The 26,344-nt window shown below is 54.1% G+C and overlaps 1 protein-coding gene and 1 long non-coding RNA gene across 8 annotated transcripts in view; one reads left to right on the top strand and one right to left on the bottom strand.

Moving 5' to 3' along the window:
* Positions 1-3,280: 3,280 nt before the first annotated feature.
* On the top strand, positions 3,281-4,993 carry LOC141567137 (uncharacterized). The gene is made up of 3 exons (XR_012489532.1): positions 3,281-3,666; positions 3,907-4,073; positions 4,458-4,993. It is a non-coding gene; the product is annotated as an uncharacterized LOC141567137 (long non-coding RNA).
* A 4,784-nt stretch (positions 4,994-9,777) lies between these two features.
* The window catches only part of IQCE (IQ motif containing E), a 36,476-nt gene continuing 19,909 nt past the window's right edge, over positions 9,778-26,344 (bottom strand). For 5 of the 7 annotated variants that reach the window (XM_074313990.1, XM_074313992.1, XM_074313993.1 and 2 more), the window contains 10 exons: positions 25,609-25,808; positions 23,889-23,993; positions 22,056-22,146; positions 18,314-18,469; positions 17,814-17,837; positions 15,295-15,405; positions 14,670-14,797; positions 13,579-13,679; positions 12,334-12,447; positions 9,778-10,869 (listed from right to left, as the gene is read on the bottom strand). In XM_074313990.1, coding sequence (XP_074170091.1) covers positions 10,691-10,869; positions 12,334-12,447; positions 13,579-13,679; positions 14,670-14,797; positions 15,295-15,405; positions 17,814-17,837; positions 18,314-18,469; positions 22,056-22,146; positions 23,889-23,993; positions 25,609-25,808 — 1,209 coding nt within the window. In that variant the 3' untranslated portion in view covers positions 9,778-10,690. The remainder of the gene's footprint in view (positions 10,870-12,333; positions 12,448-13,578; positions 13,680-14,669; positions 14,798-15,294; positions 15,406-17,813; positions 17,838-18,313; positions 18,470-22,055; positions 22,147-23,888; positions 23,994-25,608; positions 25,809-26,344) is intronic. The other 2 variants (XM_074313989.1, XR_012489932.1) reach the window with 2 other exon arrangements.

Raw genomic sequence — 26,344 nt, 5'->3', positions numbered from 1 at the left:
GCCCACCAATTACAAGCTCTTTGGGAACGCATACTACCTTCGGGGATCTTAGGGCTCACTTAGCCCAGCTTCCCCATTTTACAGCTGGGGACACAGAGGCTCCAAACCACAGTCCTGACTCGTCGGGAAAGCAGGAAGCCCTGTTCAGTTCTTACCCAAGGGCAGAGACTGTGTATGAGCACAGACATTTGCACAAACACACCAGACTCCAGGCTGATCTTACAGCCCCGAAGGGAACCATCACTACCCTTACTTTACAGACTCGTCCAGGGTCCCGAGCTGGGAGGCTGGACAGCGTCGCCCTCACAGCAAGCACCATGGGGCACTGTGTGGTGAGCATGTGGTCTTTGCAGTCAGCCTCAGGGAGGAGAGCTATGTCGCATCCGATAGGCACGTCTTTGTTGGCATGGGGCTGGCCACACCAGAGACCAGCTATGGGATTTAGGATGGGTGCTCTGGGTCACATGACATTAGTTGGCTAGTAACCACGGGGGCCATCGACGAATCAATCAATTGTGCGTACAGAATGGAATCCCGATAAAAACCGTGGACACCCAAGCTGGAGTGAAAATCCGGTTGGTGACATTCCATGCATTTTGTCACACATCAATGCCAGAGCATCACACATCCTTCTCATTTGGACCCCCTGAGACTCTGCCCCTGCATCTTTTCCTTTGGCTGATTTTAATCTGTATCCTTTGCTGTAATACACCATAGCTGTGACTATATCAGCTTTCAGTGAGTTGAGTCCTTCTAGCAAATTATCAAAACTAAGGGTGGTTTTGGGAACTCTCCAAACTGGCGGTTGGTTTCAGAAGCGAGGCATGTCTTGGGGAATGCCCTCAGACTTTTGGCTCCCTCCAGGGGGCCACAGTGCCCTTTCATGCCCAGAGTCCGCCGTCTCCTGGAGTCACGCATGCGCCTGCAGTCATGTGGCAGCTTGTGGTCTTGTGTTCCACTTACTACTGCTCCATTGGCCAAAGCCGTCATGGGCAAGCGCAGAGACAGCGGGTGGGATGGAAAAAGGCACGGATACAGGGAGGTGTGGATACAGGGCTGTGGCTGTGACAATCCTGATTCAGCAGACTTCCAGAATGGGGAAAGATTTCTTAACGTTCTGGGCTTTCAAAGGATGTTCTTTGGTCAGCCAGTCAATTCCCTTCCTCCCTGGTGGGCACAGGGGAGGGGCTGGAGGTGGGCAGCTGGGAGACGGGGGCACAGAGGCTGCAGACCTCCTGGCATCCTCAGGGCCCATCCGTGTTGGTGACAAAGGCCCGTGGGGCAGCTGTTGGAGGATGGACTGCCAGTCGCGCTGCCCCTGCACCTGGGGAGAGAAGCCACCTTTCTTCGACCTTCAGAAGCAGGCCTGGGCACGGCAGGGACAGACCCTCACTTCCTCTCCTCTACCCTGCCAGCTGCTCTGGGCTTGGGCTGCCTTTCCCAGAGTAGAGACCCTGGACCAGGCAGCTTTCCAAGCCCCGGTCTCCCCGTCTGCAGAGGGAGGAGTCATACTTCCCTCCATGGTGGTGCCAGGACTATGCTGGGAAGGGGGTGTTCACAGCTGTAAGCCAGCTTCCTGCCCGTCCTGTAACTTGTCCCCATGTAGCCTGCCCAAGTCCCCTTGGGGGGCTGTCACTCACCCCACAGCCACAATGTCTCCACCTTGCCTGGGTAGAGGCCGATCACTGCCTCCCCATGTGGGGGCCCTGGGTTCTCAGACTCAAAACTGGGCTCGGATAAACCTCACACAGGGCAGCTTCACAGGTGTGTGTGTAGGGGTGGGGGGTCCAGGGAGGCAGGATAAGCCAGCGTCTCCCTCCCCAGGATGGGCTGCCTCTCCCAGGAATCCCCGGATTCCTACTGCTCGCTCCCCTTGGCTCCTGAGGGAAATGTCATCCCACCCTCCTCAAGGTTGCCAGGAGCATGGGCATGAAGGGCTGCGTCCTCAGCCGTGAGTTTCTCCTCAGCTCCTTGGTCTCTGCAAGGGAACCTGACCTGCCATTCCTCTGCTGGCCCCTCCCAGGCTCCCAGGGCCTCAGGACCAAGTCCAAGTTCACCCACATCTGCCCTCTCCACCCAGTCTCTCCCAGAGGTGATGGGCAGGCAGGGGTCAGGAAAGAAGCAAAGTGGAGACTTCCGGAAGCCAAGCCATGACGGTGCTATCACGGCAGGGCCCTTGGTGGGTGCTCCATGGGTGTTTCTAGAACTCTCTTACAGAGTTCCCCTGGCTGGGAGAGGCCCGCCATAGCTACCAGCTCACAGTCACCCAGACACAGCCATCATCACTCCCTTGTTTACAGATGGGGAAACTGAGGCTTGCCCCAGCTCACCGGCCAGGATGGGCTGGCTGGGGCCCTCAGCCCAGGGACCCTTTCCTCCCCAGATAGCCCAGATGGCTCTGCAGAGTTGGCGGGGGGCATGGGGGAGCAGAAGGCCCCACCATGCTACCTCCCCGTCTGCCCAGGGCTGAGGTCCCAGCTCTGTGGGCACACTCGGCTCTGCAGACGCCCTCCACCTTCCTGCTTCACCAGGGGCCCCAGAATGCACTGGGCTCACTGAGGAGGGATGAGTGGGGATGCCCCCCACCCGAGGCTGCTCTCCTTCTCGTGGCCAGGAGCCGGCCGGCCCCCCCTTCCAGGGCCCTGGGGTGCCTTGAGCGTTCTATTAGCTGCTGGGTGGCTGGCAGGGGGCTGGCTCCACTGGGCTCCAGTGGGCACCAGGGGACAGGCAGCACTCACAGGGCTCTTCACTGGCCTGTGAGCCATGGGCACCAGCCACTCCTCCCCCCCAGCTGCCAGTGGGTCCTTCCACCTCTGAAACGCCAATCTGATCCTACTCTTCTCCTGCCAGCAGCCTTCCCTGTTCCCACTGCTGCCAGGGTGAACCAGACGCCTCAGCGGAATGTGCAAACCCCCCACACGGCCTCTCCTTCCCTCCTGAGACCTGTGGGCCCCAGACTCCGTGCCATCCCTGGGGGTGGGGACTAATGGTCGGACAGGAAGACCCCACCGCCCCACCCGCTCAGTCCCAGCCCCGATTTCCCTCCTCTGGGGGGCAGGGACAGCGTGTTCCTGAGCCCCTGGCCACTGCCCCCCGGTGCTTGGTGCCCCTGGGCCTCTCCTGCCTAGACCCTTGCCACCTTGGCAGGGAGCACTCAGGCCGAGGCCCCCTGGGGTCCCCCCCACCTGGCAGGTGGATGTTTCCGTGGGTGAAGGAATTCACTCGTCTGCAGGAGCTCAGCCTAGGGGGGAGACGGACTCACAAATAGATGACATAAACCTTGGGACCATCATGCACAAATGCCTTCGCCCTCAGTGCCTGGTACACAGCAGACGTGCAGTAAATGTTAAAAAAGACGAAATGAACTCATTTTGTGAGCACACAAAGAAAAGAAGGGCTGATCCCAGAGCTTTTCAGTAGTGAGGCCATGTGGGCTGGCTTGCTGAAAGGACATTCCTTGCAGGGGAACAGCTTGTGCAAGGGGCCAGCTGGAGGTGGGGAAGGCCTGGTGTTTCTGGAAAGGGCTGCAGTGGTTGGTGGTCGCTGGTCAGGCTGTGTGTGCTGGAGGGGACGGCTGGGGTCAGGGCAGGCCAGGGGCCAAGCTGGGGCGCACAGGAAATCCAAGTGCTATGTGGAACCTATGAGTTTGCTGAGCAAGGGGAGAAGGTGTGTGCTCAGGTTACAGTGGTTCTTAAGCAAGGACCACAGCAGCAGGGTGGGAAGCAAGGACCGAAAGGCCTGCCTCTGGAGTCAGGGCTGCCAGGAGGGGAATGAGAAACAAACAGGGAGAGTGCTGGTCGGCCCACTGGACCTATCTCCTCTTCTTCCTTAGTCGCAGAACCTCCCACTTTGATCGAGTCTATGGCCACCTAGAATAAAAGGCAACATTTTTACGCTCCCTTGCAGCTGGATGTGCAAGTGACTACGTTCTAACCAATGGGATACAAGAGGAAGTGTCCTCAGGTGAGGGGACATCCACCCCCCATCCCTTCCTGCTGGCTGGAATGTGCATGTTGTGACTGGAGCTCAGCAGCCATTCTGTACCATGAAGCCTTGTTCAGAAGAATGGAACAGTAAGAGCACAAGCCTTTGAAAACTGTGGGAGCACCGTGCCTTTGCCATACTGTTTCCCTCGGGACTTTGGAAATCTCTAACTAGTCTGGGTTACTGTTATTTGGGGTGTTCTTGTACTCCAGCCAGTCCTAAACCTGACAAATGGAGAGATGGGAAGAACTCAGATGCTGAGGACGCTACTGAGACAGAATAGACAGAACTTGGTTCCTAATTTGCTGGGAAGACGGTGGGGAGGGGAGAAAGCGGTGCCAAGGCCGCCTCCGGGAGCCTACCTTGAGAGGCTGGTGGAAGCCTTTGCTCAACATGTATCACACGCTTTCTGTGAGCCGGAGACTGTTTGCTATGGAAGCATACAGGTGACTCACATGACCACTTTCTTCTAGGAGCTCATGGTCCAGCAGAGGAGTGATGACACAAGGGACAAGCTCTGATGGAGAGAGGTGAACACTCAGCCCTTCATTTATCCATTCTGCACAGTTACTGAGCACCTGCCGTGTACCAGGCACTGTGCTAGGTCTTGGGACCAGCAATGAGCATCACAAACCAGCGGGAGCTGAACTCAGGGAGTCTGACGGGGCAGTGAGACGACCGTCTGCAGTCCCAGTACCATGAAAACAGGACACAGGAGACAGAGGGTCTAAGAGACACAGCTGACGGCAGACAGACCACTCAGCTCGTCAGAACCACTGAGGGGACAGAAGACATCTCAGCACAGGCCCTTGTGCTGTAGGACTTGAGTGGGAACCAGCAACACAAACTTGCGGTGGAAACTGCGAGCACAGCTGTCGGAAATCCCTCCAGGCTCCCCTCTCTTCTGTTACGTTCAAGTGAGATTAAATGTAATATTTAAAATCGAAATAGCATGTACTTGTCTCTTTTCACATCGTCATACAATTATTTCTGGTAGTATTTACCTCCTCTCTTCCACCTGTATGTAAACTCAGACAGAGGCGTCTGCAACATTAACCGAATATCCACAGTGGGATTTCTAGGTAAAGGGATGGTGGATGACGTGTGACTGCTCTCTACTTTTCTATTTTTGAAATAATGTGTTACATGTGAAGGAAGTGGTCTGAGGGGCAGGATCCTGGTGAGGTGGGAGGGAGGGTGGGAGTGGGGGCGCCGAAGCCTCAAGTCAGGGGTGTTTCAGGGGCTGGGAACAGGATGGAGGCATGGGAGGGGGGAGCCAGGCCTTTGCTTCACTCTGGGACAGTTCAAATACAAGAGCAGGGTTTCTCCACAGTGATCCCTTGGGAAAGAGGGCGCTGCCTTCCATGCGAGTCCTCGCACAGTGCCTCGTACCACGGCTCTCAGGTGACAGCCACAGTTGGGAGAGAGGCCTGGAAGCCAGAAGCAATGCTGATGGAGACTATGGGCCAGAATCAGCTGAAAAACGGAACTGCGTTCGCCCTTTCTCCAGGACTAGAGTTTCAGACTCACCTCACGTTGGGTGTCACTGTGACTCAGCCTTTGGAAAACCACGTATAAATGCCGCAGTGCTAACTGTACAGTCGGGACACACACACCCAGGGCGGGCCCCAGCAGAACCTGACGTGTACCGTCCTCGGTACTTGGGAAGACACGCTTCCTAAGACAGCATATCCTAGATGGAGTTTTATATCACTGATGACTCGCAAACAAAGTAGCTGGAAGTCAGGTTACATGCATTGGATGATTCAAAATGGGGCAACATAGACGCTGATGTGAACTCAGGAAACATAAAATATATATGCAATTTAAAATTTGTGTGCGTCAGCAGGAGCAGCGCCTTGGGGCACACACGCCCCTGCCACACCGCCCTCCCTGGGTGCCTGGGAGGAGAAAGCAACCACACAGGCTCCCTGACTGGCAGCCCGAGGTCTTGGCACACCTCGGGCCCTGTCCTTTGAATCCCAGGCTTTCTGGGGCTTAATTAGCAAACAGCTCAGGGACACCCCTCACCCTATTCAGAAAGGACACGGCACCGTGGAGACTTCCCGCAGATCCCTCAGGCAGCCACCTCTAATGGAGCCTTCACTCTGGGAGGCTGGGCTCCCAGGATATTAATGGAACATGCTGGCCACAGGCCATTAGCTGGCACCCAAGCCAGGAACCGTGGACTTACTGCTCGTGCCCATTACTCGTGCTCTAAACCCCACAGCAGTGCTAAAAGGAACCAGGGATTCGGATTCTGACTACCCCCCCCCCCCGGGGGGAACTCAGATACCAGTTTTTAAGGAGGCTGACATGCTCTTTGCAGACCAAGCTGGGTGCTTTTTTTTTTTTTTAATTGGGGAAGGGGAACAGGACTTTATTGGGGAACAGTGTGCTCTTCTAGGACTTTTCTCCAAGTCAAATTGTTGTCCTTTCAATCTTAGTTGTGGAGGGTTCTGTTCAGCTTCAAGTTGTTCTTTCAGTCTTAGTTGTGGAGGGCGCAGCTCAGCTCCAGGTCCAGTTGCCGTTTTCTAGTTGCAGGGGGCACAGCCCACCATCCTTTGCGGGAGTTGAGCCGGCAACCTTGTGGTTGAGAGGACGCATTCCAACCAACTGAGCCATCCGGGAGCTCAGCGGCAGCTCAGCTCAAGGTGCTGTGTTCAATTTTAGTTGCAGGGGGCGCTGCCCACCATCCCTTGCAGGAGTCGAGGAATTGAACTGGTAACCTTGTGGTTGAGAGGACGTACTCCCACCAACTGAGCCATCCGGGAGGCAGCTCAGCTCAAGGTGCCGTGTTCAATCTTAGTTGCAGGGGGCGCTGCCCACCATCCCTTGCGGGACTCAAGGAATCGAACTGGCAATCTTGTGGTTGAGAGGATGTGCTCCCACCAACTGAGCCATCCGGGAGGCAGCTCAGCTCAAGGTGCCGTGTTCAATCTTAGTTGCAGGGGGCGGAGCCCACCATCCCTTGTGGGACTCGAGGAATTGAACTGGCCCATGTGGGAATCGAACCGGCAGCCTTTAGAGTTAGGAGCATGGAGTTCTAACCGCCTGAGCCACCGGGCCGGCCCTGGGTGCTGCTTTTACACCGAGTTCCCAGAGCACTGCAAACCAGTGGCAGAAATGTGTGTGCATGGATGTGTCCGACACGTACTTCTCTATTTACATGCTACGTACACCTTCCATCCGGCATTCGTTTTGCTGAGTGGAGGCCCAAGGTTGGACCTTACCCGATTCTCCTCTAGCCAGCTCCGGCTGAGACGCCCCCCAAGCACTGTGTCTCTGCTCCTGGACCCCAGCCTCACAGAACTTGTGCTGGGCTTGTGCTGAGGCGTCTGATTCACCCTCCTCTGCAGCGTCACACTCCATAAGGCCCCACAGCCCCCTGTATTTGTCTTCCAATGAAGCACTTGCCAGCATGACACGCGGTGATCAGGCTGCAAAGATGGGCTCAGGCAAATGCTGGAGCCAAAAACAGGTCACAGATTCTACCCAGAACTTAAGGGGCAGGCAAGCAGCCACGTACAAACAAAGCCACAGACACACCTTATTCCATGCAAAATGTTGGAAAACGCACTTTCCTATAATAGCAAATACTGGATAGAGCAGAAAATAGATTTCCTAGAAATCAACTTTTTTTTTTTTTTGTCACTGGCATCTGTGTTTGATTCCTAAGTAAATTATTCCTCCCCTGTTCCTTACATGAAAATTAAATAGAATTTGGGGGAATATGTTCCCCCAAAAAACACACACATATTTTTGTTTCCTGATGCTCAAGTCCTCACTCACACAAAGGAAGAGAAATTTGAGGGACGAGGTGTCACTAGATGCTGGCTACAAACTGAGGCCTGAGCCACCATGAAGCAAACTGCCAGGAGCCCAGGAAAGCGGGGTTCAGGAAAACGGATGAACTGACCTGTGCGCGGCGTGACAGTGACTCACAGCTGGCAGTGACTAAGTGACGAGTTTATGGGCTCTTTTATAACAAAGGCCAGGGATGAGCAGTGGGGACACCTTGTCCCTCCCCGAAGGCTCATGTACGAATGCTGTTCAGTTAGAACACTTCTAAATGCGGACCACTCCTCCCTCTCCTGAACCACCTGGGGGTTTCGGGGTTCAACTTCCAGACGCCGCCCTTTTTCTGGCAGTGATCGGCTGCTCTTAGCCCTCGGGGACCGGGCAGGCGTGTGTGCCAATTCCCCGGTCCTCCCTGGGCCACAGGAGAGCAGACACTGCTTCCAAAACTGCAGGAGGTTTTGAATGAGCTTAGGTGGGTTCTAATGGGACCTCACTTCATTCAGATCTTGCAGGCTTGTGGGCTTTCTGCAGAGTGTTCATTTCTTAGCCAGGAGGCCAAGCTCTGCGCTCGTCTCGGTGGAGCTGAGCTAGGTGGGCCTACCTTTCCTAATGCCAGGGTGAAGGTTTCTGGTCTGACAGCTGAGAGCACAGCCCTCACTTCCTCCTCAGGCAACAAAACAGACGTTCAGCAGAAAGCACAGCCAGCGCTGAGGCCGGGCCCTATCTGTAGTGAGTCCCTCCTCACCACGCACATGGGCCAGCAAACCAAAGCCCTGCTTTGTCCCCCTCAGCCCGCTGCCCATCGGAGGCCTGGGGCCCTGCGGACGGGCTGTTCTGTCTGCGCCCCGCCCCTCCTCCCACCCTGGGGACATCTCCCAGCTCTCCGGCTCACACTCCACAGATGCCTGCAGACAGCTCCCTGTGCACCAGCTGCACCTGGCCTGCCCCATGACCACCCTCACATCTGCCGCAGCCTCTTCCTGCTCGTGTCTGGGGAGACCTGTGGTCTCCTGGGCCCATGTCTGTGTCCGAGGGTGGCGGGGCCGCCGCACTGCCTGGATTCACATGTGATTGGCACGCCTTCAGAAAGGTGACACAAGTCTGCTCCTGTCCTGGGTGAAAGGAGCAGCATCCTATGAAGGCCCCATGGACAGGACACATCGGCCTCCTGTGGGGCTCGAGGGGGCAGTGCCCCTGAAGCCCGTGGACAGCACCTCCTCTGGAGGGAAGAGTGGGTGGCAAAGCCCCACCAGCCTGTCAGGAGCTGGCAGCTCGCGAGCCCTTCCTCCCAGGGGCCGAGTCCAGCAGAGCTGGCCCACAGGTGTGGCGCTGCACCCCGCCACAGCCCAGCCAGGCCCCGATTACACGGTACTGCTAGTTTAGGGTATTTGGGGTGGAGACAGGGTGTGCTCGCAGAGCTGGGCCACCTACATGGCTGCGAAACAAACAGCTTTGCTGCTGTTAAGTTCAAGGTGACGTGCAGGAGCTGTACTGAACATCAAGGCAGAGCGAACCACGCGAGCCTCTCCACCCAGAGCACAGGGCCTGTGCCTTGGGGGCACTTAACGCCTGAGGTCATGGTCTCTTTCTCCTGGGTCACTTTCACTGGTTCAGCCTTCCCAGGGATGTCAGTCCTGCTACCGCCTGAAGCTCTGCCCCCAGGCTCACCCACAGGGCCCCTGGCAGACCCCATGCCCCAGCTCAGCCTCACCTGGGAGGCCTGAGTGCAGCATGGGACCAGTCTGGCAGGCACAGTGGAAGGTGGTCTCTCTAGGCCCATGCCCCACTCCTGCCCTTCCCTGCACCACTGCCCCCTAGAACCCCAGGCAAGCCCCGGGCCTTGCAAGCACGCCTGGCACTGGGCATTCTCCAGGGAACAAATGCCGTGTATGAGGGTCACAGAGCCACAGGGCAGGCTGTCCCTGCAAAGGGCATGGCACACCGGACATCGGCTGGAGTCAGGGCTTGAGGTACGTCATTTGCTGAGGTAGCTTCAGGACTGTTTGCTTTTAATCGGTCAGCAGCGGACCCAGGGTCACGGCCCAGGAAAATATCCACAATGCTCAGGGGCACATTCTCGGACAACTCAGGTCCACGCGTTCCTCTTGCCCTTCTCAGCTCTGCTCGCTAGCCTGGTCCCTACAGGTCCTGGTGCACGAACCGGACCTGGATGCCACATACAGCTTGCCCCCAGCCCCCTCCTGAGCAAGGCCTTGCCCTTCAGGCCCAGGCGGGGCGCCCAGATGGCGCTGTGTCCCTCCAGGACCCATCACCCAGAGCTCCTGGCTGGGAACAGTGACGCAGAAATGCCCGCCTGACGATGAGGGGCGGGAGGAGCAGCTGGGGTGCTGTCCGGGGTTGCCTGGCTCCTATGGACCGTTAGCTCTGAGCCCAGCACCCAGAGCAGGATGGGTCAGGTCACCTGGGGACAGACCCAGTAGATGACACAAGGCACGGGTGAGCAACGAATTCAGCCAAATCAGTCTAGTGGGGGAAAGAAGGGCGTAAGAAAACTGATTTGGCAGCTCACAGACCAAATAGATTAAACCAGCCAGGCCCCAGGGCTCCATTTTCTTCCAGGTCAAGGCCAAGGTGGCCTGTCAGTTGCTGTAATAATGTGGCGTGGCAGGGCTCCCTCGCTGCCCTCCAATTGCGGGAGACATGTCTGTGTGGCACTGAAACCACCATGTGAGCTGCAGCTGGAGATGAGGGGACGATACGACCACCCTTCCTCCCCAAAGACAAGGTGAAGGCACCCAGGACTCCTAACCAAACAAGCAGCATGGACGAGGAAGCCGGGGGCAGATGCGGAGGTGGCAAGCAGGCAGTGTTCTTTCCCTAACAAGACAAACTGCTTTCCCATTTCAGGTGTTCTGTCTTCCCGAGAGGGCTTTGTCCTCTGAACCTAACCTTCCCCCGACAGCCCATCAGCACATGAACCGCACCCATAGCGACCTAGGCTGGGGGGGGCATTTTTCTTCACGGGCAGCGATGGAGCGATGACAACTTCATCAGAGTCATCAGAGTTGACGTCTTCCGCATGTGGAGGCACCACGGGCTGCAGTCCCGAGGGAGGGGACTCGGCTGAAATGAACCAGAGAGAAGGAGAGCGGTCACACCAACTGCCCAGGGCCGGGCCCAATTTCAGGGCTTCCTGTTATGGATGCTGTGCCCTTCACCTCTTCCCTGGCAGGCAGGCCCAAGGTCATACCCCAGAGCAGTAGGCACAGACCTTCAGAAGCGGCTTCACACCAGCCACAAAATCTCTCTCACTACTTCTTAGTCACACCTACCTCTCCAGTCTCCATGCTCAGCTCTGAACAGTTTGGCCATTTCCAAAAAGCAAAACACCTGCCAAAGGTGAGGATTCGCCAGCTCTGAAGGGACTCATGTCTGCGGTAGGAGTTCTCTGAGTCGTCCTCATAGCAGGGTCCCGGGGGGCTAGGCACACTTGGCGGCAGCTGAATTCTGTGCCAGTGGCCACCAGTTTCCTTGTGAGAACACACCCACCCCAGGTGGGGGAGGCACGACCCAACCAATGGCCACTTGTGAGCTTTCAAGCTGTTTCACCACTCGGACCATTTCTGCTCCTTTCTCCCAGCACAGCTAACCTGTTCCCATCCTCAAGTCTACACTAGAATGAGATGCCACCTACAGACTGCATGGGGAAGGGTGACCCCACATGCCTCTTTGGACCTGGGGCGAGGGATGTGAGATACGGGTCCTCACCACTAGCAGCCCCGGAGAAGGGCCTGGCTCTTACTGTTTCATAAAACAAAAGAAAAAAACTAACCAACCAATGATGTGAGATAAAAAAGGGAAGGAAATTTACTCAGTGCTGCAGGTACTATAACTGCATTGGCTTTTTTTCTGTAACTTTCAAGAAAATTAATATTAAAGTGCAACTCTATGATATTAAAGACATCAGTTTTCAAGGTTATCTTCAGCGTTTTTTTTTTTCTTTGAAAACATTTTACGGTCAGATCAAACCAGGGCTTGCTTTGCACTCTCACATGCACCCGTTTCTGGGGGTGAACACAAGGGAACGTGCTGTGCGGCTGCGATTGCAGACGAGGGCGAAGCTGAGCTTTAAAATTACACATTTAACCAGAGGAGAGAAGGGCAGCATCACGAACACATTAGCCCTGATCCAAGAATCGAAAGGCTGCCAAATGTAGCAGCTGGTGAGATGGGCACGGGAATGGGTTTTCAGAGAAGAATGTAAAGCCTGTGGGGAGTCTGGAAGTTCCAGCAGGGCCCCTCTGGCTTTGGGGCTTTGCACATCTTTCCTTTGAGTCCCAGAGCTGAGCTTTATAAACGGAGGTTCTGGAGAGACTATCAAAGCTCAAAGCTTGCTAGCTCTGGCAGAGCTGGAAAAAGTGACCGACGTGGATAAAACGCCATGGTGACCTCCAGGGAAGATGAGGCGTAACCTTAGTGTGTGCAGGTTCTCCCAGAATCACCCCGCCAGGCCAAGGGCACTGGCCAGCGGCCGCCCTCCTTCCTGCACTGTGACCCCTCACTACGGCCCCCATGCCTCCCACTCACCAGGGCAGGGCCACAGGGCTGCCGGCACCCCGGACCCCCTTGGGGTTTCGTCCTCGTCCTCAGGAGCTGGTCCCTCCACCGTGTCCTCACTGCTCACTTCACTGTCTTCAGTATCTGAAACGACATGCAAACTTGAAGCAGGCGGCCTACAGAGGCGGTGTTACCGACGGACAGGGCCTGTCACATCCCCTCACTTTGCTACCCTAGCATTTTTTGGTTCAAAAAACCTGCTTCCAGGTGATCATTAAACAATATATACAAACGTCGAATCATTATGTTGTACACCTGAAACTAATATAATGTTATATTGTCAAATACAGCTCAAAAACCCCCAAACAGCCTGCTTCCTTTTGGAGATTTTCCTTGATCTGATGCTCGGCTCCCTACCTGCCTCGACCTGCTCTGGTTCCATCTTTGCGACCTAAGAACTCAGTACAGAAAAGCCTTTCGCAGGAAACTCCACACAAGTCTTGTGACACCAGCAGCCTGCACGGCACATTCACAAACGAGACCACAAGGCCACACGGTCATCTTCAGTACTATAGTAATAACTAGCCAAGCCAGCAGCCACGTGGTCTCCTCAGTACAAGGAGCAAAGGATCTGAAGGACAGTCACAGAATCATAGCTTTGGGGACTGAAAGCAACCCCCAAGCTGACTCCCCAGGTCTCTGCCTCCCAGGTGAGGCGCTAAGGCCAAGCTGGTCAGGAGTCGGCAGAGGCTGGGACCACGACCGGTGCAGCCCCGGTCATGCCAGTTTCTCCACCGACTGCTTTTGGACCTTAATAAAGCAGAAAAGGAATACGGGCAAAGTTTTGCTTAAAAAACTAGCCAGCAGGGAAAATATTGGCCCAGGGAAGGGAACCACCTACGCCAATAGGAGCTGAGAATAAAGTCAAGACACAGAAGCCATGAAGGTCCAATGTGTGGCCTGTAGGTGACTGTGGGGTTACACTAATGTCACTGACACCGTAATTGTCTCCAGCCTGCGAGCTCCAGGGAGTCTCTTGACGCACCTTCTGTTTCCCTACAACCCAAAGGATGAGGGACAAAGCTGTCACAGGGAGGCTGAGTCGAGGTGTCTCCCGCTGAAGGCATTACTTAGTTTGCAGGTGGCCACAGTTGGTACCAGCCCCTCACATGCGCTCACACGTCCCATGCTTCCGGGATGGTGGCAGCTCGTTTGGCTTAAACCTCAGAGGGCCAGCTGCCCCTCACACTAAAATCCAAAATGAAATGAAATTACCAGAAGCTGCAGGGAGGGGTGGCGAGGAGGGCTCGCTGCGTGCGGCTGGAGCAGACCTCCTCCTAGCAGGAGCCGCACTGGGGGTTCTTTGCCCGGTAGCCCTGGGGAAGAGAGTGACTCTAGTGATCCCGCTCGAAAGCCCTGAGACTGACAACTGGGCTCCCAGGTCTCCTGGGGCAGTGGCCCAGGTGGAGTGACCAGCTGAGCCCGGGGCCTCAGGCATGGCCTATCAATCTCCTCGGGGCACTTGCCCAAGTCAGGCCTCAGATGCCTCCCCACCCCCCGTTGTCCCTCGGCCACCCTGTCCCAGCAGAAGTGCTCACAGCCACGTGCAGCTCTCCACCTCCTGGCCCTGGCTGACTGCCCCAGGGATGGACCCCTGACCACGGCCTATGGAACCAGGACCCTGTGGTTCTGACTTGGGCTTGCTGTGCTTCTGCAGGGAGAAGCTAGACCTAACAGCCACGGTGGCTGCCACTGTCTGCCATGTAGGCTGAGAAACAGAAGTCTGTGGAGGCAAGAGAGGGGCAGAGGCTGGCGTGCAGAGCGACACCCGCGGGGGCCGGGAGGGGAGCCAGAGCCTCCTAGGGCAGCAGACGCTGTCTCTGTCCACTGCAGGCTCACAGTAGCCCTGCCCTCACGCCTGACACGGTCTCTAGGCCTCACTGTAAATCCCACCCTTGGCCTGAGTTGACTGAAATGGGTTCCAAGTGTTTGCAGCCCGGAGAACCCTGACTAACCCAGCAGACCTAGCAGGAGCGAGCGTGTCACTGTCGAGGGCTGCTGGTCACGCCGCCTGAGCACTGGGACCACGTCACACATCTATTTAGAAAGGGGCTGTGTGTGTGCGAGGACAAGCTGACTGCCGTCTACAAAGTGATGGTCTGAGGACCACACAGCATCCAGCCCTTCTTGCTCCCTCCCATAGGGTAAGAGCTTGTGGCCCACCACACCCCAGGGCACTGGGTTCTCACAAGGTACAGCCTGCTCTGCTGACACACCGAGGTCCCGGCTCCCACACCCTGCACCTGGGTGCCGTCTGCACCGGCATCTCCGACACAGGACACAGGTGGGCCTGTCAGTCAGCTTACCTGTGCCTGATGTGTGCCAGGTGTGCCCGGAAGATGGCCTGGATGATGGTAATGGCCTCCTCTTGCCCTGGGTCGCCCTCGGCCTGGACTACGGGGCTCAGGGGGCAGGGTGAGGGGCAGCTCTGCAGCTGAACGACAGAGGAGGAGAGCCGTTTGAGAAGCCCTGCCCACTCTCCACTGGGGCATGGCCGTCACCTGGCCCTCAGGCAGCCAGGTAAGGGCATAGTTCCGTTTCAGGTGGCTCATCTCATTACTAACTACTTAGTCAGCATTTTCCTGATTGTATGTTCTTAATTCTTAGACTCTAGAGTCTTCAAATGACCGTCTTGTGGTTTGCACAGAGGAGGGGGGCTGACAGAGAAAGCTCATATCTTTATTTTGAACTTTACATCTTAATTGCAAGATGGACATGCTACTTGATATCCTGGCACCGTAAAGCAAGCAGGCCCCTGAGGTTAAGTCTACCCAGGCCGTGCACCAACACACTGCTTTGTGACCTGAAGGTGCCACAAGTGGGAAGGGTAGTGGGCACACCCACAGGGCAGGCGTGAAGACGAAGACCGAGAAGGAGAAATTGGGGCAACTGTGAGGACTTGTGCTGGGTCCCGCCCTGCTGGAGGGTTACCTGGCTGGGGAGGCTGGGCACGCTGGCAGATTCTGAACCACACACCTTGCTTGATAATAGCTTCACCCGCGCTCGGTGTCCCCTGAAAGCTGCCTGCAGCACAGTAGCCGCCTGGTAGGGAAAGAGGAGAGAGAGAAACGGATGTTAATTTCCCAGGAAGGCGGCAGGCAGGTACAGATTAGGGGAGATTCCAGAGGGAAAAGCTCTGGCAGCAGAGAAAATGACTTCCCTTACTACCGCACGACCACAGAGAACTAAAGAACCTCTCACTCACGCAGACCCTCCGGCAGCGAGAAACATGCCAGTCCTCCAGGGAGGGAAGGCACAGAAGCCCGGTAAACTGAGTCTTGGAACACAGAGGAATCACGTGTTAAATGCCATTGGGTTCAACTGCTAACATTAGTCCCTGTTTTACACATACTTAGGTCTTCGTATTGGGAGAGTCTCTTCTATTTCACACACGTCTTCTAAAGTCAGGCAGGGTAGTGCGTGGCCTCAGACTGTCACACAGGACTTACTCATCCTTTGACCTTCATCTTAAGTGATTTTCTTAAGAACTACACATGGCTCCAAAAATCAATGCTCTGGGTTTCAGGGCAGCACTTCTGTTTGAATGACCCTGCCTCTAGCCATGGTTGAGAAAATCACAGCTGGACAAAGGACCTGAGCTGTCGTAATGCTTCAGGAGAACAACACACAGGCACACCAGGTCCTGAGGGGACACGCATTTTCTCAGAGGTCTAGATGCCCCCAAATTCCAGTCACAGGAAACCCTCTGTGTTCTCGAAGGAACACGACATGAAGGCAGAGGAAATGACATAAACACGAGATTCAGAGAAAAGTACAATGAAGGAAGCAACAACACACCCATTATTAAGGACAAAAGAACCCACTAACGCACTGAGTATTGGCACTGACCCAGGAGGTCCACGCCTGCACAACAGACAGTAGGGCGACTGCAGCAGCTGACACGGTACCAGCGGCAGCACGACACAGGGTACCGTCCTCCTTCAGGCCACACACAGGCTCATGCTGTCAACTGGGCACTCCCGACAGCCCTGCCTGCAGGTCTTACCATCAACCTGACCTCAGAGATAAGGAAACTGAGGCTCAGGGGGGGACACCGGAGGAGAAAATGCAGCATGTGGCAGACAGCAGTACTGGCCACCTGGGTTATGACCATGCTATACAGTGCTCTGAGGAGGCCCGAATTCTTTCATTCACTCACTCGTTCAAAAACACTTATGAAATGCTAGGCACCATTCTGGTAGCTAGGGACGTAGCGGCAAGAAGACACGGTCCCAGCCTCCATGGCACTTACATTTTCATAGGAGAGACAAGCAATTAAAAAAAAGTGAAACATCAGGTAGGGATACATGCTCTGAAGAAATATAAAGTAGGGCAGGGGCTGGGGAGCGACGGGTGGTGGATGCTCAGAGACTGTGTGTGTGTGTGTGTGTGTGTGTGTGATGACCTGCTCAGAGAGAGAGAGAGAGAGAGAGAGAGAGAGAGAGAGAGAGTGTGTGTGTGCGCGTGTGATGACCCAGTGGAGGCCGGAATAAAGCGAGGGAGCAAGAGTCTTCTAGGCCGGGGAGCAGCAAGTGCAAAGGGCCTGGGGCAGGGATATGCCTGATGTTTGCACGAACGCCAGGGCCACCTCCAAGGCAGAGCAGGGCTGGGCGGGCCAGAAGCACGGTGTGCAGGGTCCTCAGGGAGCAGCTTTGGGTTCTGTTCCAAGTGCGAGAGGAAGTCATTGCCCAGTGGGGTCATTTAACATTAAAAGCGTCGCCCTTGCGGCTGCATGGGGACAAGCTGCAGGAGGGCAAAAGCGGAAGCAAGGGGACGCTTGAGGAGGTTACTGCAGGAGTCCATGTGGCTCAGATCTGCACTGTCCCCAAGCCAGCAGTTCATTGTCATCTTTGGCAAATCCTGCATCCGCTCTAACTTCCACGGCCACTGAGGGGCTCCCTCATGCTCCTGTTGCACAGACCGGCTCCCCTTTTCCTAAACAAGCCTGTCTTTCGCGCACCCAGGGGTCAGTGCGGAAGTCTTCTGCGTTTCCTCTCATTTCTCAGTCCCGTGGGCTGCTCCTCATTCTAAGGCCCAGCTCCAACGCCACCGTGGCAGGGACTTCCCGGCCTCCGCAGACAGGACAAGCACGACCGACCGGCAGCCCCCAGCGCGGTGTGTGCAGCCCTAAGCCACTCCTTCCAGCTGAGCTGTCCTTACCTGTTTACCTGTGTGTCTTCATGTCTGTGTCCTGAGGGCCCGGCGGGTTGTTGACACAAGTGATGCTCAATAAACGTGTTGAAAGGATGAATGAATGATTGTGAAGGTGTGAAGTGATTTAAATATTTATTTGATGTTAATATCACTTATGTATTTTGAACTTAATGTTGGGGTCTGATCTGATTTCATGAAAACAAGGACTCAATGCCGTTTCCTGAGATCTCTCTCCCCACACTCCATTCCAGAGTAAAAATACGTATTTTCAAGTTGGTAAAATAAACCTTGCTCACCTCATCCAGAACAGCTTCTGTTTTCTGAAATACAGAGACAGATTATGAATTAACACAAGGATGAATTTTCCGTAATACTGCCCATTTCTCAATCTTGCCCCTGCAGCCACCAGGGATGGGAAGGAAGCGCCCGCCGCTGTGTGACAAGAGACGAGTCAGCTGACCAGGCTTCCGACAGCACTGCCTTTGCACCCGGCAAATGGAACCCTGCCCCCTCCCAGGACACTGAAGATGAGCCTCACCTTTCTTCCCAGGACTCAGCACCCCCACTGTGGTTCCTGCTGCGGGTGTCTCTCTCTCCCCTCAGCCCATGTCACCTCATTTTCTGCCCCGTCTATTCTGTCCCTCCTACATTTTCCTGCATGTCAACTGCACCGACCTCAGAGCCCACACGTCAAAGGGATGCCACACGGGTGGGCCAAATGAAAAGATGAAGGACAGAGTGGCTGCGGCCCCTGCAGGTGCAGACCAGCAGCTGGCCTCTCGGGAGCCCTCCTCACCTGGTGCCTGTACGCCTTCCACCGCGCCTGCAGGAGCCTGGCTGCGGCCTGTCTCCGCCCCTCTGAGCAGGTGCAGGGGGCACTGGCTTCATCCGGCTCAGAGGCCCGCTGAGAGGGAGTGTTGGCAGGATGGCAAGGTCGGGGCTGCTCCTGGGGCTGCAGAAAAGTGGAGGGTAAAGGGTGACTCAGTAGGGCAGGACGATGGTGTCATGGACGGTGGCAGGGGAACAGTCGGCTCGATACAGGCTACGCTTATCACACTGACTTTTAATTCAGAAGGAAAATCTGCCCACACTGCTCAGCACGGCAGGTGACAGAAGTGTCTGGAGAAACGACGCATAAGCTCAGTTTTCAGTAACCTCCCTGAACTCTCTCCTGGGACGAGGGGAAGGTGACAGCACCCGTGGGGCCTCAGAGGCAGCTTGCCCAGTAACAGCTGTGTATTGCAAGAATTACCTGCTTTTCAGGAGTCCTTTCTTTGGTCATTTTAGTCTAATGCTGTACACAAAAGTGGGACTTCTGGGTTTAAAGGTAGAAGATTTCTAGCTTGGTTTCAAGGTAGAAAGAAGCAAAAATTGCTACTGTAACCACCAAATTAACACTGATCGCTATTACTTAAGGGTCCACGTCTATTATCTGTAAGGACACCTCTCAATACAAATAAAAATATTGGACTCTTTTTCTCACATCAAAAAAGCAAGCACAGTGGAGACCCATGCTTGGAGAGAGGCCCGAGACTGGTAAAGTGTGTGCCCCACGGAACCGTAAAACCACTGCAAGTCCAGGATGCTTGCCCACCGACCGGCCGATGCCCCGAGCACACCTGCATTGTCACCTGTCTCTGCTGAGTGCTGGCAGTCACTTCCCGCCATGTTCCCCACCACACAGCCTCTGTTACCCTGAAAAGGGCCTCGCCCTTCCCTCAGTCCTAAGACACCTCCAGACCTCTGCTCCACTGAGGCGGGATGAGACTGTCGCCATGCGGCCTGTGCCACTGGGAGCAAACAGGTCAAATCAGTGACTTAGAAGATAGAGGAACATTTACTCAAGCTACTCTTGGCAGACAGCTGGAAGAATTTTAAACTTGGGCACACACACACAGTCCTCGAAGCGACTGTTGAGAGCTGTCCATCACTCCATTTACACCTACAATCCATTGCTCACACCCCAGGCCTGCCAGCCGGCTCCCTAGGAGAACAGCGACTCTTTCCAACTCATCCCCTTCCTCTTCAAGTGGGAATCCTTTCAAGCAGGAAGACCCAGCACGAATCCGTGCTTATTATAACAAACTGAGACAACGCTAAGAGAAAGTAGAAAGCGCTCATGGTCCCACCACACAGACGCAGCCATACTGGGGTGACCTGCAGACTTCCTGCAGGTACGTGTTTTCCTCATAAAAGGGGCCGGCACTGTGACCTCTGTGTGGGGGAGAGATTAGTGTCCAGCAGACTGCAGGCCACAGGCATCTTCCATGTCAGTGAGGTGACATCAGTTCCACCCTTCGTAAGGCGGGGTGACATGCCCTGACTAGATGCCCTGCCTGTAGTGGTAGTCGGCTCCATCTGGCGCCTGGTCAGCAGGGTGGGCAAGGCTGTCATGAGGGCCTGCACCAGGGGCTGGCAGGGCTTCCCTTGGCCCATTCTGAATGGTCCGCCATTTGTCCCTGTCATTCATAGGGACACAAAGTCTCCAGGTTGTCTAAGATGCCAAAATGGTGTAATTCTTACACCACACCAGTCTCCTGAGCCTAGTCAGGACAAACGCAGAGGCTGACTGAGGATGTCACTCCTGAGGAGAGCTCTGCTGGGGCTACTGGCACGGCCGCTCCGCCTCGCAGGGGCCAGGGAAGGTTCAAATCCCAAATTGCTGTGTTAGGGAGAGCAGCGGCCTCCGCGGTGAAGTTGCCAGACAAAGGGGGTGCCAGCAGCGTGGGCCGGATGCTTGAGATAGTCAACATGGGACACGGGACGAGGCCGGGGTCTGTGTCCAGCGACTGCACAGGACGAGGTCAGTGCTAGACGACCTCTCCTATGTCCGCACATCTACGTGCTGACGAGATAACAGGACAAACATGTTTTTCTTCATTTGTCCACAGAAACCTGAGCAGGCCAAGGGAGGGTGGAGTCTTCAATAGCCAATTCTGTGGGATGTGGAAACTATTTTTTCTCCCTAAGGGATATGTGAATTTGAGGGGAAAGCATTAAAAACAGCAGACATATCTGCCCTTACTGAAGCGGGACCTCCAGGGCTCAGGGTTATCTGCAGCAGACATGTCACACGTCGGCAGGCCCGGCCATTTCACTGCCTGCGCGTGCCCCGCTGGGACAAAAGGATGTGACAATGCACCCGAGCGCCACGTCGCCTAGAGAAGACATGCAGCTCTGCTCTGCCAACGACATGCCCGTGCCATCAGCAGGTGTGCGCCACACTTGGCCCAGGCGTGTCCACCTGGGGCAGGCGGTGGAGGCATCCAGGTAAGCAGGGGTCTCCTGCAAAGTGACCATCACACAGAATGGCGAATTCCCTGGACACTGGGACAGGGCTTCTGCAGACTGGGAACATGACCCACAGTACTGAGGAAAGCACCACGGAAACGCGTCCACACGGGTGACACGAAAGCGCTTTACTGAACAAGCTGTTTCAGAGGGGAGAGACAGAGCCCCTGCTCAGCCCTCACTGCATGCCACCGCCACACGACCCTCAGGCTCCAGGGCCACGCATGATGCCGCCTTTCTTCTGCCTAAGTAGTAGTGCTGTGCTCCGTCTCGCCGTGTAACTAGAGACGTGCTCACCTGCCTCTCCAAGGCCTCACTTAGCTCTTGTCCTTTTTCCCTTGTGCTACCGCGGAAGTACAGGTAGAGTCATATGCTCAAAGACGACGCCTGAAAACTAAGGCTCCAGCTAAATAAGCCAGCCTCGGAAGACCGAAGCCAGTTCAGATTTAAAAAAACAAACCACTTTTACTTTCAACTGTGAGCAGATCACTCAACCCTGCGGGCTGTTAGCCTCCCTTCTGGTGGCCAGTGACAGTCTGTCAGGACACTTGCTACTGCAGCAGCAAGTCACTTTCTGAACAGGACTTCTTGGCTAAATGTGTGCCAGACAAGGCCCCTCCATCCTGGTGGGCCCCCAGGCACTTGTCACACCTCAGGAAGCAGAAAGGGTCACAGAAAAGGGGGCACCAGGAGGCTGCTGTGCAAACCCCCGGACCACATCTGGTTTACCTGTCCCACACGTACATGACAGCTCCTCTGGGAGCAAACTGCAGCCACAGGATTCTAACATCTCTGTTATTTGTGGTGTGAGTAGCTATCAGAGTACACCTGCCATCTCAAGATTCTGTTACTTGGAAAAAAGGATTAGCAAGAAGGCACAATCGAGCCCATAGCCCAGTGCAGGGAGCACTGGGCCAGTGGGGACCAAAGGGCTCCCCTCAAGGTCACAAAGGCCACCTTCTTGTCCACAACAATGGGGGGAGCAAGGCAACAGGGACAGGGAGGATGCTCTGCCTAGATTCACCTCTTACCTGCCTGCAGGTCCTGCAGAAGGACCCTGCCATTCACTGAAGTCAACACTGACAATCAGGTCAGAACTTTGGGATTCAACACACACAATTTCTAGAAATCAATTGTGACGACAGAAGGAAACTGGCCTGTCGGTGCTGGAGTCAGGAAAAAGTCTAGGGATGGGGCCCATCGGCACCTTCACATCCCAGCCGAGACCAAGCACGCCTGAATCATACCTCAGGCGTCACTTCCATGACGTCACTTTTCTCTTCTTTCTTAATTTCTTCTAGTTCTTGAAACTTCTTGGTAAGGGTTTGAATTTCCTCTCTAAAGTGGAAAGGGAAAAGATGACAGCACACTTGTCATTGCGCTGAGTGAGATGTCTGTGTGTCACAGCGGGGACGGCAGCCTGCAGAGCTGGGAAGGACGCTTCTCCCAGAGACATGGGGGCCCGGCCGCCACCCCACTGCACCATGGGATGGCGCATCTACTGTCTATCTCCTTGGCTGGACGGGATGAGGGTTTTGGGGCACGTGGTAAAAACTGAAAAAATACTGACTACACAAACAACGACAGGCAGGTCATTGGGGTTTTATAATAAAATGAGAAAGGAAGGAAATATAACTGATATCCTCACTATAGGTTTTAAAGGCAAAGTAAAAATAATTCTTCACTGTTCACCTGCCCTTTCTGCTTTGTAGCCTTCTGACAAATTCTAGTCGCATTTCTCCTGAAAACAAAGTTTTTGATTCATTTCAGTAATCTGTGTCTTACCAATTATTCTGAGTGCCACATATTTCTGTTCAGATGTCTATCTACTTTTGGGGGGATTTTTTTTTATTGCTATAAAGTTCACAGAACATAAAACTCACTATTTTGAAGTGCACAATTAAGTGGGTTTCAGTGTATTCACAGTTATGCACCATCAGATGCACCACCTAACTGGAGGACACTTCTGTCACCTGAAAGCAGCTCCCCACCTGTAAGCCCTCCCGTGGCCCGCCCCCAGCCCCGGGCAACCACTCGTGTACTTTCTGTCTCTGAATTTGCCTGGTCTGGACATTTCGGAATCACACGATGCGGCCTTTCCTGCCTGCGGCTCTCAGTCTGCGTAACGTGAGGCTCCTCCGCGCTGCAGCACCTCTCAGTGCCCCCCCTTTTCCCTGCCTCGTGTGCATACACCTCACTTCCTTATCTGGTCACCAGCTCATGGACATCTGGGCTGTTTCCACTTTTTGACTGTTGTGGACAATGATATTATGAAGGTGTGTGGCAGGCAATTGTCCCAAGGAGGTCACTGACACCCGGGCTGAGTTCTTTTTTGGCTAATATAGTTTTTTAATTTCATTATTTTTTTCAGTTACAGTTGACATTCAATATGATTTTATATTAGTTTCAGGTGTACAGCATAGTGGTTAGACATTTATATAATTTAAGAAGTGATCCCCTGACTAGTCTAGTACCCACCTGGCACCGTATACAGTTATTACCATATCATTGACTACATTCTCTATGCTGTAATTTATATCCCCATCACTATTTTGTAACTGCCAATTTGTGCTTCTTAATCCCCTCCCATTTTTCACCTAGTCCCCCTCTGGCAACCATCAGTTTGTTCTTGTATCTATGAGTCTTTGTTTATTCGTTTATTTTGTTCTTTAGGTTCCACATATACGTGAAACCATGTGGCATTTGTCTCTCTCTGTCTGACTTATTTCACTTAGCGTTAATGCCCTTGGGGTCCATCCACGTTGTCACACACCTGGGTGGAGTCTCGGCCAGTGGAGACCCAGCAGCGGGCACAGCGGGGGTGGTGGTACAGGCACGGCAGCTGCCATGAGACCACCTTTCTACCAATGGCCTAATTATGCACGGCTTTTCCTCAGAATTTGGGGTTTTATTCTGAAGGAAAGAAAACCACTGGAAGTTTCTGGAAGAGGAACGACTGAACCAGAAGGGCGTTTTTCAGAAGCCGGTCCTGACACTGTGCTGAGAACAGGTGGGGGAGGGCAGGAGGCGCTGGAATTGCGTGCATTCCCTCTGCAAACTCTGCCCCTTGGTTCACGTACCTCAAAGCCTCCTCTCTTTCTCTTCTCGCCTTCTCACCTTCCTTCACATCTTCCAGCTCCTTCTGCAAGTCAGCCTTTGCTTGGAGCAGCTGCTTCACTTCCAGACTGAACACAGAAGCAGACACATTAGTGTTCATTAACACAGAGGACCAGCTACAATGAGCATCACAGAGCAGGAAGCGATCTCAGGACAAATAACGCAGTCCCACTCCCTCACAGTGGACGGACAATGGACGGTGGACGGAGGACAGGGGCAGAAGGAGAAAGGAAGAGCCAGGAACAGACTGGAGCCCTGAGGCATCTGTTACTGAGCACCTGCTGTGTGCCAGCCACCATGAGGTGCAGGGGACACAGTGGCACGTGAAAGCAGACTGGGGGAGGTCCCTGTTCTCACGGCCTCACCCAGCGGTCACACAGCAAGGTACCTAATCCGAGTCCCAGCTGAGTGCTCGAAGGACCCCCATGGACTAGACTGGTGCTGCCTGAGCTGAGGCCTGGAGGACAAGGGGCCTCCCAGGCACCTCCAACTGAACTGCTTCCAGATGGGCTTTCCTGTGTCCCACAGGTGACATGTGGCTAAGAATGTGGCTCTGAAACAAGACCTGTGTCTGAAGCTCGGTTCCACTGCTTCCTGTCACGTGACTCTCCACATGCATGAGCTCACACTCCTTGAGTGGTTAGCAGAGCAGGGCACACAGTAAGGACTTAATAAGTGGAGCTATTATTAGGCTGTGCGACAGCTTAAGACATCATCACAGACGTGACTCACCTTTCAAAATGGCTAGCCTAGTTTTTAAAACTTTTCATGAACTACTACTAACTTTTACAAAGGACCTATCAACGCATGTAGACGCACTATTAGACTTCGACTGTAGGTGAGAGAACAGGCACATGCGAAGGCCTTGGCCTTCTGCTGTAACAGGTCACGAGTCAGCAGTCAGTCCTTCTCAGGCCTAAATGTGCACACATCACCAGGGTGGTCTCATTAAAAACAAAGCTGAATTCTAGAGATCTAGGGCAGCTGAGGTGCTGCATCTCTCACCGGCTCCCAGGTGGTGCTGAGGTGTAATCTTCCCAGGCCACACTCTGAGTAGCAGGGTCTGAGCGATAAACATCTCAGAAGACCATGGGTTTTGCTTACAATCAACACAACCATGACTAGAGAAGCCCCAAGCAAACAGGGAGGAGGAGGAGATGGGTGCATTTTAGGTGGGCTACAGATCAAGACTCTAGAGAACAGAAAATAAGCAAACTCTTGAGGCTTTGCCTTTCAAACTCTTAGGGTCACGCTGAAAATTTTACAGCATTTATATCTTATTTGATATACAGATTTGATGCCATAAACATATTACTGAATCTTTAAACCACTCTGCATAAGATCTAACTGAGAGTCTATTTTACACAAATTAATGAAAGTCAATTCTTCTCTAAAAAAATTTGGAAATCCCTCTAGAATTCAGTACAGAGATTTAAAGGCCCCTTCCTTTAATGATATAATATGGCCATTTAATGTCTTCTTTTTACCACTAAAGCGGCCTTTATTTTACCACTGAAATATACATTTTAGAACCATATAAAAAGTATTTGTGCAATTACTGCCATGAGCGGAGCATTTCCCCCAAATTGACAAGAACGGGGTAAGCCGAGTAGGAACACCTTTCCACAGGCAGCAAGGCCTCCTCCGGGGCCCAGGAGGTGCCGCTGCACACGGACCACGTACTCTCTTTCCTGCAGCTGCACCTGCAGGGCCTTCTGCTCGCCTTTCGGGCTCCTCACCGCACCCCGGAGACGCTCGCTGTCCTCGTGGCACTCGGATCGTGGCTGCCTGTGCACCGCGCAGCTGGAAGCAGAGTGACCCAGGGGGTCTGACCTGTCCACTTCTGAAGCGTGTGATCGGGGCCTTTCCATTGAGCTTATCTTCTGCAGGCAACACAGGCATCTGTTAGACATTTCTAGAGAGCCCCGCTGATGTCAGCATCGTCAGCCTAGAAAAGCTCAGACCCACTGGGCCTCTGCACCTCCTCTAGGGGCCTTTCTTCCCTGACACCTTTGATTTTTACACTACCTGCAATTTATAAAAACGTATTAAGTTTTCTGCTGGTAAATATGTAAAATTCTTTTTTTAAAAATGTTCTCCTCTAGGTTTACTCAGCTCTAGGTTTACAATGCGACAGCTCTGAGTATCTTACCAGCTACTCAAAAGGTACTGACACTCTGGCAACTGTCAGTAGAATCAGATTCACGACTAGTTTGCAAATTCACATGGGGGATATGAAGAAATGTTAATCTCCCAAATTTTCTGGTTGGCAACATTTGGATGAACAGAGTTTTCTGTGAACTCAAATAACATGCATTGGTGAGAACAATCTAGGAAGCGAGGATGGGTTTCTGAAAGGCCCTGGGATCACCTGCTCCCCGTCCCCGCCGGCTGTAACTGGGGGGCAGGCACGCGTGAC

Source organism: Rhinolophus sinicus, linkage group LG10 (assembly GCF_036562045.2).
Source record: "Rhinolophus sinicus isolate RSC01 linkage group LG10, ASM3656204v1, whole genome shotgun sequence".
NCBI classification, from domain to species: Eukaryota; Metazoa; Chordata; class Mammalia; order Chiroptera; family Rhinolophidae; genus Rhinolophus; species Rhinolophus sinicus.
This window is presented reverse-complemented; position numbering and strand designations above follow the sequence as displayed.